Below are 14922 nucleotides of genomic sequence, written 5' to 3' on the forward strand. Positions count from 1 at the left end.
TCATCAGCTGGATTCGAACCCGGATCCTCCGCGTCGGAATCCAATACGCTAACCGCAAAGCTAATCCCTTCTCTTGAAATGTATTATTACAAAACTAGTAAAAAAGTTGATTTTTTATTGAAATTCTAATTTGTTAAGGTATGTGATTGTTAAACTTTGTGGGATTTTAATTTTAGCATCCTAGGGTATTTTATTTAAAAATACCACTCTGTGCTTGCGCTAGTTTACAATTGGGCCCCCCTTATGATCTGTGAGCAATTAAACAATTTTATAAACATAAAAGAAATTATGTAAATTCATTGAATGTGGGAAAGTATATTTTGTTTTATTATATTTTATTAAATTTCCTCATTACAGATGTTCCTTCTCTTTTCTTTCAAGTAACCTACCGGTTTTTGCAATTTTAAATATAAGAAATCATAATTGTTCGTTTGAAATATTATTTATATTTGTATAAAATTAGAATTTTCTGCAATAACATTTAGTTGTTGTTGCTGGTTCAATAAAAATATTTTTATAAACTAAAATTAGAAGTCTAGTCATCAATGCTCCACAGTAGAGCGTTTGTAACCTTCTGTCTGTTTCAAACGTGTGAACTTCCAAACACATCTCGCTTAGGCAGCTTTACCTGTTAACAGTAAGTTGCCTATTATTATTTCACTTTATAATATATTGTATTTCAATATTTGAACAAATTAATTATTGGACGTTTTAGACAAATAATGTTGGAATAGAAATGGATTTTTTTATTAGGACCAGGTTCTTTATAAATGTGAAAATCACATTCTGTATTAGTGAACGATGCCTATCCATTCAACCGATTCATGAATTTTTCTTTATCTATGATTAGGTTGTTAGCAGCACCAGTCGGAGATACAGTAATAATTCTGCACACTGCCTTAATCTTTAGCTTGCTAAGTGGTTTACCACTAATATATACTCTCGGTTGTGAATATACATTCTCCTAAGCTATACTTACACATATGAATTGAAGCTAGTTTTAATGTAAGTTCTTGCTTCGTAGATCAAGGTTTTTCCTATTAAAAATGATATGCCGATGATATTTTGCTAAACATAAAATTGTAGCAGATGGAATACTCATTGAAATTACTGTTAGCTAAGTTTTTTCGCATTCTTTGATTACTTAGGTGCTGCGTTAAATAACGTGAGACGAATGTTGGTCACCTTGATGGTGAGGCCATGATCACCTGTAATGCATTAGTCTGGGCAAGAAAGCCTAGTCATTAAGGGAGCAATAATGTCTAGGTCCCACCACTAGTTTGATGGTAATCTCCAATCTTGCCTCTCTTCGTGTGAAAAAGCCATCCTCAAAATCTCAAGAGAAGGCTGTGTTAGGCCGAGATGTGTTGTTGGTTAGTACCAACAACCAATCCCTAGTGGGAGTGTTTGGAATTATTTCTGTTATTTGTTGCTTAGATCCGTTCATTACTCAGTATGATAAGAAAAAAGCAAGGTGAATTAGGAAAACTGTTCTCACACAAGCAACGAAGAATTAGCCAAAAATGTAGGCGAATGGTAGCTTACTATCGTACTATCCAACGTTATTTGAATTCATCATAATCACCAGAAGTAAGTTTGTCTAAAGGGTCACTTAAGTTCCAAAACTTGAGAAATAATATCATCAAATAAATTGTTAAGATCTTTACACATCTTATAACATTGTTATAATTTTAATAAATAGTAGTAACGCATTTGACTATTTATTTTCTTTTTTCCTAGTTCAGTCTTCTCAACTTCGTCACAGTTTTCAACAAACGGGCAGGTGGATTGAGTACGAGACCATTGATAAAGTTTAAATAGAAACACGAAGCAGTCCTTTCAGATGATGATGCAACGTTTCTTGCAATGCATATCACCCCTCGATTCGCTCTGGAGTAACCAGGCATTAGGTATACAGCGATCATTTGTACATCATTGAATGTTGGATGGCTTCTCTCCAATTGTCTGTTTTTGTTTAAGGTTCTGTGTTCCGTTTGGAGTTTAGCGTGACCAGTCAGTCTGTACTTGTACTTAAGCTGCAGCCTTTCAGTCTCGTAAAATCTGATATCTTCACATCCATCCCACTAACCAAGTACAGTTTTGAACCATAAGTGAGTGTGATTCATAGCATTTAAATAAACTTATTAACTTACAATTCAAAGTAACAGCTACTCGCCCAAGGTCAGATCTATCAAGTTGCCTAATGAATTGTGCTTGGTTAAATGAGATTTACCATGGAGATAAAGTCGTTTAACTTTGAGTAGCCGCACAGGGGCTACTCAGAATTTAAGGTAGTGGTAAACACTTTTCACATCATCTAGTAACTGCTTAACTTTGTTCGGTATATAATCACAGAATGTACAGTCTGCAATTCAGTAGATTCACTTAAAATTACGAAACTAACTGAATAAACATCCTTCTACATCGGTAGAACATTTCTTAGCGTGTGGAATAAAATCTGTGCGCGTTTTAAATTTGTCTTAAAACTTCAGAAGGCTCTACTAACTGTACTAATTAGTACTAGAAGAAATGTCAGTTAGAGAGCTACACTATTCGGAATTATATTTTACAAACTCGTAGTATTACTTATTTAATTATTTCAATAGATAGCAGCTTACTATTAAATAGTGCTCTACACTTTACAGTTATCTTGAAGTAAGAGAAATTCTGCTGCGATAGTTTGCCGGACTGTCAGGAGTGAGAAATGGGCATAAAGACGATCTCTCAGGTCGCCACGTAATGGTAGAGATCAAGTGCAAAGCCAATACACATTTATTTTGTAAAAATTAATGGTACTTCATTTAAATATTTTTAATTACTCTTGTTCGGTAAGGAAGCTGGATGTTCTAATGTGTGCCGTTCCTGAAATCCAGAGCAAAAAGCCACTTCTTTACTTTTCATAATTATAACTTTTTTTGGAAGCCTCGCAAAAATAAAAAAAGGTTACTACCAACTGTATTTCTGTTATAGATGGAACAAGAGGTCTGGTGAACAAAATCACAAGTTGTACAATTTTTCTCGCCCTTACTGAGTCTCTTACATCATTTGGATATCACAGCGTATTTGTTTTTGTGCAGCAGTTTTGAAGGTTCCCAGTGCAGACTAGTTCCTAATATATTTTGCAGAGAGAGAGAGAGTGCAACAAAGCGGTCATGGGATAGTCTTCTATTAACGGCTGGAAAAGTCCTGAAGGAGATAGCCAGTCGATATAAACTTCATGGGATAGCTACACCACAAGTATTTCTGTATATTTTACACATCTTTGCAGAATCTATTTTGCGACGATTGCCAGCTGAACGGGTTGAGCGTAAATCCAGATAAATAAATATTTATTATCATATGAGAAATCAAATCTAATGGAAAATGAGGCAAAGAGTCATTGTATGTCATGCAGCTGTACATGAGCATACATTTGTCTTACAAGATCACGCATTGTGACGTGCATTGAAAACAAGTACGTGAATACATTCTGGCACCGAGCCATTCGGTATATTCAACTGAATTGGGATACGTATAAAACATATGAGAATACAAAAAAGCGAAAAGTCTTATAAATGAGAAGAAAGCTGTTAATCTTTTGCAGGACCTGTACACGTGTGAAGACTTTTGAGAATACATTGTGGCAGAAAGCCTTTTAAAGAGAGTATTAAATGCAATTATAGTTGTAATTATGATGGGTCATTGAAAAAAGAAAAAAGTGAATTCATACTGGCTGCGAGTCATACAAGTGTAGTGAATGTAATTATAGCTGTTCTGCATCATGCGATATCCAACTGTAATTACATTCACTACACTTATACGGCTCCAAGACGACGATACAAGCCAAAGAGTGCTGGCCTGATGAAGTGCTCTCTGCCAGGTTTTTTCGGTCTCCTATGTTGCTGCCATCCAGTTCTACACTGCAATGAAATTCATCGTATCCTTGCTCGCCCTGTGTACATCTAACGGACGTTTTACTTTTCTGGAACTGTTAAGCGCCCTTTCAACATTTCTGGGAGAATTGGCACATTAGCTGTGAGGCAATGTGTCGAACCTAAAGCTTTATCACTTTTATTTAAATAATTCAAATGTTTACGAGAATTATAAGGTTTTTTTCAAATACACAGCTCTTAAATTTAGGTTGTAAAGAACATGGTTAGAGCACGCTTGAATTAGTGAAGTTGTAACATTTTAATTACTATTTAGCGTAAACTTTTTCACAGACTTTTTCTAAGGAGGCGCCCAGGTTCTGCTCCCACGAAAACGTATAAACAAAATTATATTTTCAATGTACGCTCGATTAAAAATTTTAATTGTGAGTAGACTAAATACAATTAAGATCTTCCATCTCAGAGACTAGATTAAATAACTTTTCTCCTACATTTAAAGAGAAACTCTAGACTACATGGGTTCACTCCATTGTTCATCATATAATGACGAAAATAAATACACAAAAGTGTGTTTATATTTAGAATGGTGGATCCTGAACCTAGTTTTTTTTAGATGAACAACGATAGCGGGGTGTCTAGGAGCGGTGAGCGAACGCTTATTGTTACAAATACACTTTGGTATTGACATTTTTGGAGTTAATTCGGCAATGTTGTGTTTTAATTGTGGTTTAATCAATATTTCCACTGAGTAGAAACCTAATTATGTTGCAACAATAATTTTAAATGTCTTGGCTTTCATTTAGGGTAACCCTTCAACCCTAAATTGACTTAATAGTTACTAGGAGGCCTCCTGGCATGTGAGAAAATAATGACACTGGAGTTAATTAATATTTTCCCAGAATCTCAGCAATGAAAGTAATAGTTTCAAAATTAAACTTCGACTTCAGCACGTGAATAGTCTTGCATTACTTCTCAAGTTATCGATCTCCCATCATTGAACTCGAAGTTTTTGCAATTTTGCCACAAATGTTAACTCAAACCCAACTGGTTCTTAAGGATTTTTTAATAATCTGTGCTCTCCTCCTTCTTGCTTAAATTAACAGAAATAATTTATATTAATACTAAGAAAGCCTCCATACTAGCAATCCATATTACACATGTTTGATTTAGGCTTCCATGGACTTCCTTTTATTAAAGTGTTAATTACTATAAAAACTCAAAATTTTAACTCTTTGATATTCATATGAATTTATAATATTTGTTATCTAAGAAGAAACCAGTTTATTTAATAGACTTAAATTGCAATTTTTTATAGGTAGATGATCTTAAAAAATAGATTTTTTTGGTGTAGTTTGTGAACTCTGTTCACATTATTCGTCGTCCAGAATATGTGGACAAAAGTTTCTATTTATTCGAAACGGACCTTTGACTGATGTACCGATAAAATTCACACAAAATGATTTATTTAAATATGACATATTTATTTGTAAGAAAGGACAGAGATTAGCTGAATGATTAGTGCACTGGTCTTTCAAGCAGAAATCCTGAGTACAACTGATTCCCCTTATACTTTGGCTGTTTCCAAGATCCTCTTACAATTTAGACCTGTGATGAAAAGGGCTGAAACGAGAAAACACTGTTTGAAGACCGGCGGTGCGCTGAAAAAGGCACTGCGTACTAATGATGCACTTAAAAATAAAGAATAAATTAAAAATTATCTATAGAAGAGCTTTTACAATAGCATATTTCTTCGTTTTAAGCATTTACTCTTGGATAAATATTTTTCATATTTTAAGAATTGTATATACCTATGCATCAAAAAAATATTTTTGACCAATTCTAAATAAGGTGATGTTTCTTTTTATTTAAGGCGCGTCAATGTTATTAGCGCCCAGTGCTTTTTCGGTGACGATCTCCGGACAGTATTCCCTTGTTACAGGTAACACTCCGGAATGTGAGCTGTAAGAAGCTTCCAGGAAGAGAAAATCTAAGGATCAACGATTGGATTCGAACCAGGGATGTCCACGGTTGAATGCAGTATAAGCTAATCCCTTTACAGTGATTATTATTTATTTTTGTATTTACGAGATTCTTGATTTCTTGGATTATTTACTATTTGTACTCACCATTCATTCATTATTTACAAAAAGTATTCATTTTTTATTTATTTATAACAACTATCGAAAATTCCTTCGGCCAAATTGCAAAGGATTAGTAATCCTGTACAAACAAATTAATCTATTCTGAGGATTGTTTCTAGTGATCTCAAGTAAACTTATGAATTTGTATTAAAATATAGCGTACAATTAATCATGATCAGTATTTATTAATCGAGGTATCATGAATTTCCAAGCTTTAACTAACAGAAGAGAGTTGCTGTTTATTAAGTCGCGTTATTACAAATTTTAAACATTAAATTAAGGATTACAAATAACTTGAACATGTCTAACTGTTAATATAGTTTTAAGAGTTGGCCTAATATTTACTTTTCGAAAATCGTATTTCGATGGCTTGTACCCGTTTTAACGTGTGTTTTGTTTCTGATTGGATCAGAAGCGTGTAAGAAAATTTTACTTTTACTCAAACAATTCAGTCAAATCGTACCGAAATGTGATGGACGTATTGTGTAAGGATCTAGTAAACAAATCTCCTTAAATGGAAGAAATCACTAATAAAAAGAACAAGCATTCTAAGAACGGATCCAATCAAAGGTATAATTTATACTTCATGGAACGTGAAGCAGAAACATGCTCTCAAGATGATAGTACCTCTATCGACTCAATAGATTAGCTACATCATATTCCAAAGATAGAGAATATAATTAACTAATCTAAAAAAATTATTAAGGTTAATATAATTGTTTTGCATAAAATGCAAAAGATTTTAATATTTTGTAGAATAGGTAGACATAACTTATCCCTGCCTTTACAAAATGCTGCACCCTGTAACTAGTTCTGATCAATGTTCGTAGTTGTTATTATCTTTGTCTGTTTTTTAGTTTTATAAATTTTTTTTATAATAGTGTGATAATACTATATTACTGGGTGAATTTTATTACTATTACTACTTTATTGTACCGACAAAGTTTTTAAAGATTTTTACCTTACTGTATAAAGCTCCCTTAGTTAATTACTACGTCTTTATGATGTCTGATTAATATACCGACTGGATTTATTACTTGATCCGTAACACCATAACTTAGGTATGTTTGACAGGTTCAATCGGAGCAGTATCTTTGTATAAGGACAGTTTGATGCTGGCCTCCTCAGTGGCTTATCGTTTCTTCCGGTAAATTTTCTTTGTTATAATGAATTGGGCTGGGCTGCTCTCAGTCGCGTCAAGCGGGCCTCCTATTCGTACTGCAATATATCTTGCAATGGATGTGATGGAACCCATAGCTTTGGCGACATCAGCTAGCTCTTGGCACTATCTGCTAATTCTCGAGTCTAGGAAAATACCTTTAATTACAATTAACGCTGACTTTGAATCGATTAATCTGCTACTTTGTTAATGTAATGCAAGAATAGTACTTATAAAATTTAACTTAAAAATAATGCAAGGTTTTAAGCGACGATTTATATGAACAAGTTCATTGGGGAACCAATGGTTCAGAAAGTTTGAAGACCACTGCCTTAAATAATCCATCGCAAGATGGATGGATGGATGTTTCCTCTTTGGTCTTATAAAGCGTTGGACGTGTGCTCCATACATAGAGATAACTCATTAAACCACATCAGTGAGATGTCTACCAGATGCCTTGAAACCCCTCAGCATCTAACTAATGAATCTGTACGAACCACGAAGATGTTATAATTTTTTCACTATAACGTACATTTCTTGTCTGATTTTTTCTTTTTAAAATTTTACGTCAGTTTTATTAAGGAGATAGAAAAAGCGTGGACCGAGTGTAGTAATGTTTGTATGATTTGTTTGTAATGTAAAAGTCAATAATATTCTGAGGCAATCCTTTCCTAGTGCTGCACAATTCTAGCCAATAGATGGATTGGAATGAGGGGCCTGGATGAAATTTCCCAAGAGAGAGAGAGAGTGACTGAGATGGTAGCGCATCACGCGGTGGGTAATGCAAACACCATTCAGGATAAGGTTAAGATTTAGGAAAGAAAACGGTTCAGTATTAGGTTACTTAATTTATTTAGTTTGCTTCTAAATTGTTGTTTACTTATGTACATCTTCTCATTGGAAGACTAACAGTATGGAAATTTGCTGTCAGCTCGCTAAGGATTTAGTCATCTAGTATACGTAATTATTGCATGCTTCATTAGTAAAAACTTCTAAATGTTCGTGTGATGGTGCGTTGCTTGCAACTAGTGATCAATTACTGTTTTCTGATTCTTAAATGTTTGGATTAGGTAGTAAACATCAAAAATACCTATCTTTTTGCACGGAAGCAAAGGTGCCCCAGAATGTCGAGTAGAAAGAAAATATAGCTCCTGTGAATTGAAAATTACTTTATTTTTACGTAAAACTAAGTAAATATTAAAAAACAAAGAAAGCGAAAAATGGTTCATTGGCAGTAATTTAGAGTCTAGGGCTATCATTCCTCCCATATAACAAAGATGCATTTTATCCCTTCCATACATAACTTCCATGCTTAATTTATTTGATAAAAATCTTTTTTCAAATTTTTCATAATTTAATTTAATTTTTCAACTCTATTTCAAAATAGAGTTGAATTTTTACAATGTTTGTTATTACGTGTATTATAGTAAAATGTTTTTTTGTTAGATAGATCATACTGTTTGAGGACTAAGGAAAATGATTATACTCAAGAGTAGACTTAAACAGAACATTTGTGTTATCATGAGTAGCTAACCCAGAAATATGAATCTGGTTTAATATCGTAAAGCAAAGATGAAGGTAAAACACTTCATTTTAAACTTATTTCTATATTCCATCTTGGCTTACTTATTTAATTTTATTAGCTTTTTGTATTAATTTTTTTTTTTATTGGTGTTTCAGGTCTAAGGAAAATGATTATATTCGAGAGTAATATTAAACTTCTGTTTAATATTATCAGGAGTGGCCAACCAAAAAATCTTATGAATCTGGTTCAATATCAAAAAGCAATCAGCAAAGTAAAGATAGAGAAGGTAAAACACTTCTATGTCTTTTGAAAAAAGAGTCACAAATTTCAAAACTTTTTCTTCCCTGACCTTGATCAGTGGTTCTGGGCATCATTTGCAACAAAAAATTCCATATAAACTATGACTCGATTCGGCTCCGTTTTGTAGATATTTTTAATTTTATGTTTTTTCAAGGTACTACTACTTTTTAGCAAACAGTTGTCTATATTTCTCAAACTATTTTATAGCTGCAGCAATTTCAATTAGCTCATTAGAAAGGTTATATTTCATTTTAAATAAGCTAATTTATATTTCAAAATAATAATATTAAGTACTTCAAATTGTGGCCCAAACATAAGAAATAGCAAGTTTCTAATTTTTTCCAAAAACTTTGACTTCATTTTTCTCAAAAACATTTTATATGAAAAAACCGTGCACTATTCAGGAAAAACATCTACATACAATCACCTTTCGAAAGGTACACAATGCATAGGGGTTATTTTAAAAATTGATGCAGAAATCTGTGATTAATTGCAAAAAAGTAGGCCTCAAAACGGCGTCGGCATTATGAAAGGAATTCACCTACCATAATAATACTATATAACTGATCATAATCATCAAATCCAGTACGATTTTTTGCAAACGTGTAACCCAAGATACCACACCAAATTCCTAGGAGATCATAGCAATAATTAGGTTGTGACATATTTTTCTTAGCTAATAGACATTATTTATTGATCATAGATTATTTTTCACAATTTGTGGGATTAGCTCATCTACAACAATTAGATAGCGCAACTGTAATAACTCATATAAAATCTATAATGGCTCGTCATGGTATTCCAGATGTTATTATTACTGATGGAGGTCCTCAATTTACGACTTAATAATTTATATATTTCTCGAAAAAATGGGATTTCAAATATATTGTAACCAGCCCTACTTATGCCCAATAAAATGGCATGGTGGAAAGAGCTATAAAAACTATTAAAAATATTTTGAAAAAAGCTAACCGAAACAATAATGATATGTATTTAGCATTACTACAATACCGAAACACACCAATTCGTGACATACCATCTCCTTCTGAACTACTTATGTCTAGAAGACTTAACGATAACTTACCTGTTTACTCCAATAAACTAACACATCAGATAGTATCTATTGAAGATTCTCTCAAGAAATGGACCTACAAAAAGAAGCTACAAAATAAGTATTACGACACAGGGTCTTGAAGATTACCGGCACTGCAAAATAAACAAAGAGTAATGGTTCAGAAATAGCAAGAGTATCCTGGACAGATAGAATCAAAGGCTGAAACACCAAAATCCTGCAAAGTTCGAATGCAAGAAGGAAGTATGCTCGTACGTAATAGGAGATTTTTGGAAAATACTAAATTTAATAGGAGAAAATATGTTAGAAGAAGAATCTGAGGGAGCCAGAAAAGAGCAAATTGAATCTCAGGGAGTAGAGTTTGAAAAGGAAAAGTTGGGTGAAGAAGAAGCAGTTAAAAATGTAGTGGAGGAACCGAATGAAAGCGAGGATGAATTGGTGGGCGATGTATTTTATCCTCCAGTGGACGCCCTGTTAGATAGCCTCTACCCTGGAAGTCACAGACTCCAAAGAAACAAAAATGGCAGCAAAAGAAGAAATAAAAGGAACTTTTCTCACTCTTTCTAAAATTTGTGTTCAATGTGTTTAAATAAATAAAATGTAAAAAAAAGAAAAAGGAATATGTAAGGGTTACCCATACCCTAGAACATAAAGGGTTACCCCCCACCATACTGTGTACTTAGTGAATATTATACGTATTCAACACAAAAAGCTCTGGTCAAGTAGAGTTATTGTGAGTTCCATGCATCACACCGACCACAATTTCTTAATTTCATGTTCGCAGAAGATCTTTTGCAAATGTATAAAATTTGATTGTCGCATACTCTTAATGAAACTGTAGATTGACATTTCATTTATATATTTGCGTTTTACCTTTAACCTATTTATGATAGCAATGCATCGCTTAGTAAGAAAGTATTTTTACATTCCTATTTATTCTTTATATTCGCAATGCCTAAACTCAAAAATAAATAAGTACTACTCACTTCCATACGAGTGGCTGTTACTACTTATGGCTTTTCTGTTACAGATTGGACATTTTCTCTGCGGATAACATAACATAATGGTTCATTGTTTGCTGTTGAACTGGCCACTTTAAGGACTTCACTGAACAAATGCGTGATGACCATTAGCGTAGATTAGGTGCTCTGATTACAAAGTGATATTAAGTCCGACTTCATTTAACATTGAATGAACCTCAACTTGAGTAAGCAGTCGGTTTCTAAGTACAAGAAGTTTGGACTAATTATTGCGAAATTGTGACCTAGCCCTGTTTCTTCTCTAAAAGAAACAATTGAGGCGTTGCTGTTTCTATTCGTTTTTACTCATTTAATCAATATGTCATACAATTATACTGTTTGCAAGCATAAAGCCAGTGAACAACCTGATTTAGAAAAACTTATGTTATTACACACTGGCGATAAGCCTTATAAATGCAGTGAATGTGATTATTCTTGCAAACAATTTGGAAATTTGAAAAGGCATATGAGAACACATACTGGCGAGAAGCCATACAAATGTAGTGAGTGTAAATACAGTTGTTCGCAAGTTGGAACATTAAAATTGCACATGAGAACACATACTGGTGAAAAGCCTTATGAATGCAATGAATGTAATTATTCTTGCAAAATATCTGGAAATTTGAAAAAGCATATGAGAACACATACTGGCGATAAGCCCTATAAATGCAATGAATGTAATTATTCTTGCAAACAATCCGGACACTTGAAAAGCCATATGAGAACACATACTGGCGATAAGCCTTATAATTGCAATGAATGTAATTATTCTTGCAAAACATCTGGAAATTTCAAAAGACATATGAGAACACACATTGGCGACAAGCCTTATAAATGCAGTCAATGTAATTATTCTTGCCAAATATCTGGAAATTTGAAAAGCCATATGAGAACACATACGGGCGAGAAGCCATATAAATGCAATGAATGTAATTATTCTTGCAAAATATCTGGAAATTTGAAAAAGCATATGAGAACACATACTGGCGAGAAGCCATATAAATGTAGTGAGTGTAAATACAGTTGTTCACAAGCTGGAACATTAAAATTGCACATGAGAACACATACTGGTGAAAAGCCTTATAAGTGTAGTGTTTGCAATTTTAGTTGTTCACTTGCTAAAAATATAAAAGTTCACATGAGAACACATACTGGCGAAAAGCCATATAAATGTAGTGAATGTAACTACAGTTATGGTGATATTGGCCGTTTTAACCTTCATTTAAGAATACACACTGGTGAAAAACCATACAAGTGTAGTGAATGTAAATACAGTTGTTCAGATGTTGCAGCTTTAGCAAAGCATACGAGAATACATACCGGCGAAATGCCATATAAATGCAGTGAGTGTAATGATAGTTTTACTCAAGCTGGACATTTGCGAACACATGTGCAGACACAAACCGGTGAAAAGCCATATAAATGTAACGAATGTGGTTCAAGTTTAGCAAATAAAGCAAATTTGATAGTACATATGAGAATACATACTGGAGAGAAGCCATACAAATGTAGCGAATGTAATTTCAGTAGCGCATATTTTGGAAACTTTCGAAGACATATGAGTATTCATACCAGGGGAAAGCCGTATTAATGTAGTATTGAGTGACAATAATGGTGAATATTGTTTAAATTTTAAGACGTAATAGCTGGTTTGACGGTGACTGCTTGAAGGCTAGGAATAGATCTTTTAGGCTGTTGAATTTATTTAGGAAAACGAATTCCACAATTGTGAAGGTCGCTTATTTAAGAGAAAATCGATTGTACAAAGCTGTATGCAAGAGAAAAGAAATAGAGTTTTTTAAAAATACGGGTGATCAAATCAGTTTAGTTAAAGGTAGTAGCCAATTCTGAAATTAGTGAATGTAAAAGTAAAGCGTATCTGCGTAGTAATGAGATAGCCCCTAGTTGTTGGCGTGATTATTTCATCAGTTTGTATAATCCGGGTTTGGATGCTTTGCCGATTTTATGGGCGGAACCATCAGTGTCAGATCCCAGTCTTGACAGGATGAACTATTGAGCCAGGCCAAAGATAATAAAGCACCAGGAACGGATAGAGTTCCAAGCGAATTTTTGAAAAATTCACCTAAATTATTTCAAGATTACCTATTACACGTATTTAATGAGTACTACAACCGAGGTATTGTTCCGCCGAGTTTTGGCAAGTCCATTGTTTTCTAAATTTTCAAAAAAGGAGATATGCGGTGTCCTAGTAACTACAGAGGTATTATTTTTTTAAATTCAGTTTGTAAGATTTATACGGCTCTATTGCTTTTAAGATTAAATGCTTGGGTGGAAAGTAGGAATCTTTGGAAAGGAATTAATCAGGCTGGTTTTAGAAAAGGTCATTCGGCTATTGATCATATTTTTACGCTTGTTAATATTCTTCTTCTCTAAGGCTCAACAGTCCTTAAAAGGACCAAGGCCTCCACCACTATTCTCTGCCATTCCTCTCTTTCTTGGGCTCTCGCCCTCCACCTTCTTACGCCCATCGCCCGCAGATCCTCCTCCACCTGGTCGACCCATCTATTTGGTGGGCGGCCCCTGGGCCCAGCTTGTTAATATTATGAAGTTAAAATGGAAACAGCGCAAGAAAAAGGTATATGCTTTGTTTGTTGACTTTAAGGCCGCCTTCGATAGTGTTGACCGTAATGCCCTTATGTATAGGCTTACCATACGTCCCGGTTTGAGATCCCTGTCCCGGCGTCCCGGTCAAACTTGAACAACACCGACACCCCGGCCGATCGTTCCCCCTCGCCCATTTATTAATATGTTTTCAGTTCTTAATAATTTTGATTGCATTTCAAATATGAAAAACACAAATTAAGCGAAAAGCAAAACGAAAATGAGCCTCTTCCTCCTCTGCGTCCCGGTTTGGCTCTTCTTAGTTATGGTAAGCCTACTTATATACAAATTATATACTCTAGGTCTTTCTAGTAAGTTTGTAAACGCTATTAAAAGTTTATATTGCAGAACGGAGGCGTCGGTATGGTGCAACGGTGGTCTTTGCTCAAGTTTTGCTACTGAGATGGGAGTCAGACAAGGTGGTCTGTTAAGTCCACTTTGCTTTATTCATACTTGATTTGCCCGGAAGTATTGGTGGAGGACTTATGGTTGGCCAGACTAAAGTAAATACGTTAATGTACGCAGATGACATTGTGCTTTTGGCAGAGGACGCGAAAGTTCTCCAATTGATGATTCAGAGGCTCGGCGAATATGCTGATTATTGGAATCTCCGTATTAATCTTGCAAAAACAAACATCGTCATTTTTTTTAGGAAAATTGGGCGAAGAAACTGTGTGGGAGAAAGATGGACATATAATGGAGAGCCGATTGAGGTTGTGAGAAGTTATAACTATTGTATTTAGGCATTAACCTCAACTCGACTTTAAATTTTAAACTGCATTTAAAGGAGAAATTAGCTGCGGGGAAACGCTGTGTCGGCAGTGTTTGGTATAATTTTATTAAAAATAATTTCATTAGCTTATCCGCCAAATATAAAATTTTTGATGCAGTAATTCGTTCCGTTATCTGTTATGGTTATCAGGTATGGGGGTATGAATTATTTGAAGATGCGGAAAAGCTATAAAGATTTTTTATAAAAAGACTATTTAATCTAACTAGGAATTGTCCAACATACTACCTGCATTGGGAAACGGGACGGAGCACACTCTTCAGTTTTTCCTTGAAGTTTCATTTTTCCTATGTTTTTAATGTTTTACTTACTCACTCGCAGGATCGACTAACTTATATAACCGCGATGGAAGTGGTAAAAAATAAAATTTGCTGGTTTCAAAGTTGGTTGCAGTTAGCAGAGAGGTTTGATGTGTTGGATAACTA

At 34.2% G+C, this 14922-nt stretch overlaps 1 protein-coding gene across 3 annotated transcripts; it reads left to right on the forward strand.

Annotated features, from left to right (window-relative positions):
- Nucleotides 1-422: 422 nt before the first annotated feature.
- On the forward strand, nucleotides 423-14649 carry LOC141448093 (uncharacterized). 3 transcript variants are annotated; one of them, XR_012454845.1, is made up of 8 exons: nucleotides 423-637; nucleotides 1741-1910; nucleotides 1981-2111; nucleotides 5809-8129; nucleotides 8616-8747; nucleotides 8850-8980; nucleotides 11097-13975; nucleotides 14056-14649. XR_012454845.1 is itself a non-coding variant. In XM_074116169.1 (7 exons), exon 7 carries the CDS (start codon nucleotides 11405-11407, stop codon nucleotides 12674-12676), a length of 1272 nt encoding a protein of 423 aa, XP_073972270.1. In that variant the 5' UTR covers nucleotides 423-637; nucleotides 1741-1910; nucleotides 1981-2111; nucleotides 5809-8129; nucleotides 8616-8747; nucleotides 8850-8980; nucleotides 11097-11404; the 3' UTR covers nucleotides 12677-14649. The 3 variants fall into 3 exon arrangements, 1 of the variants encoding a protein (XP_073972270.1); XM_074116169.1 differs by having other exon boundaries at nucleotides 11097-14649; XR_012454846.1 differs by lacking the exons at nucleotides 5809-8129; nucleotides 8616-8747; nucleotides 8850-8980; nucleotides 11097-13975; nucleotides 14056-14649 and adding an exon at nucleotides 2971-4298 and having other exon boundaries at nucleotides 479-637.
- The last annotated feature ends 273 nt before the right edge of the window (nucleotides 14650-14922 follow it).

Source organism: Rhodnius prolixus, unplaced genomic scaffold (assembly GCF_049639745.1).
Source record: "Rhodnius prolixus isolate KJV_2025 unplaced genomic scaffold, Rpr scaffold_13, whole genome shotgun sequence".
Classification (NCBI taxonomy): Eukaryota; Metazoa; Arthropoda; class Insecta; order Hemiptera; family Reduviidae; genus Rhodnius; species Rhodnius prolixus.

What these genes read in the sequence shown, in the direction of transcription:
- LOC141448093 (XM_074116169.1), top strand. Translation starts at nt 11,405, where the DNA reads ATGTCATACAATTATACTGTTTGCAAGCATAAAGCCAGTGAACAACCT.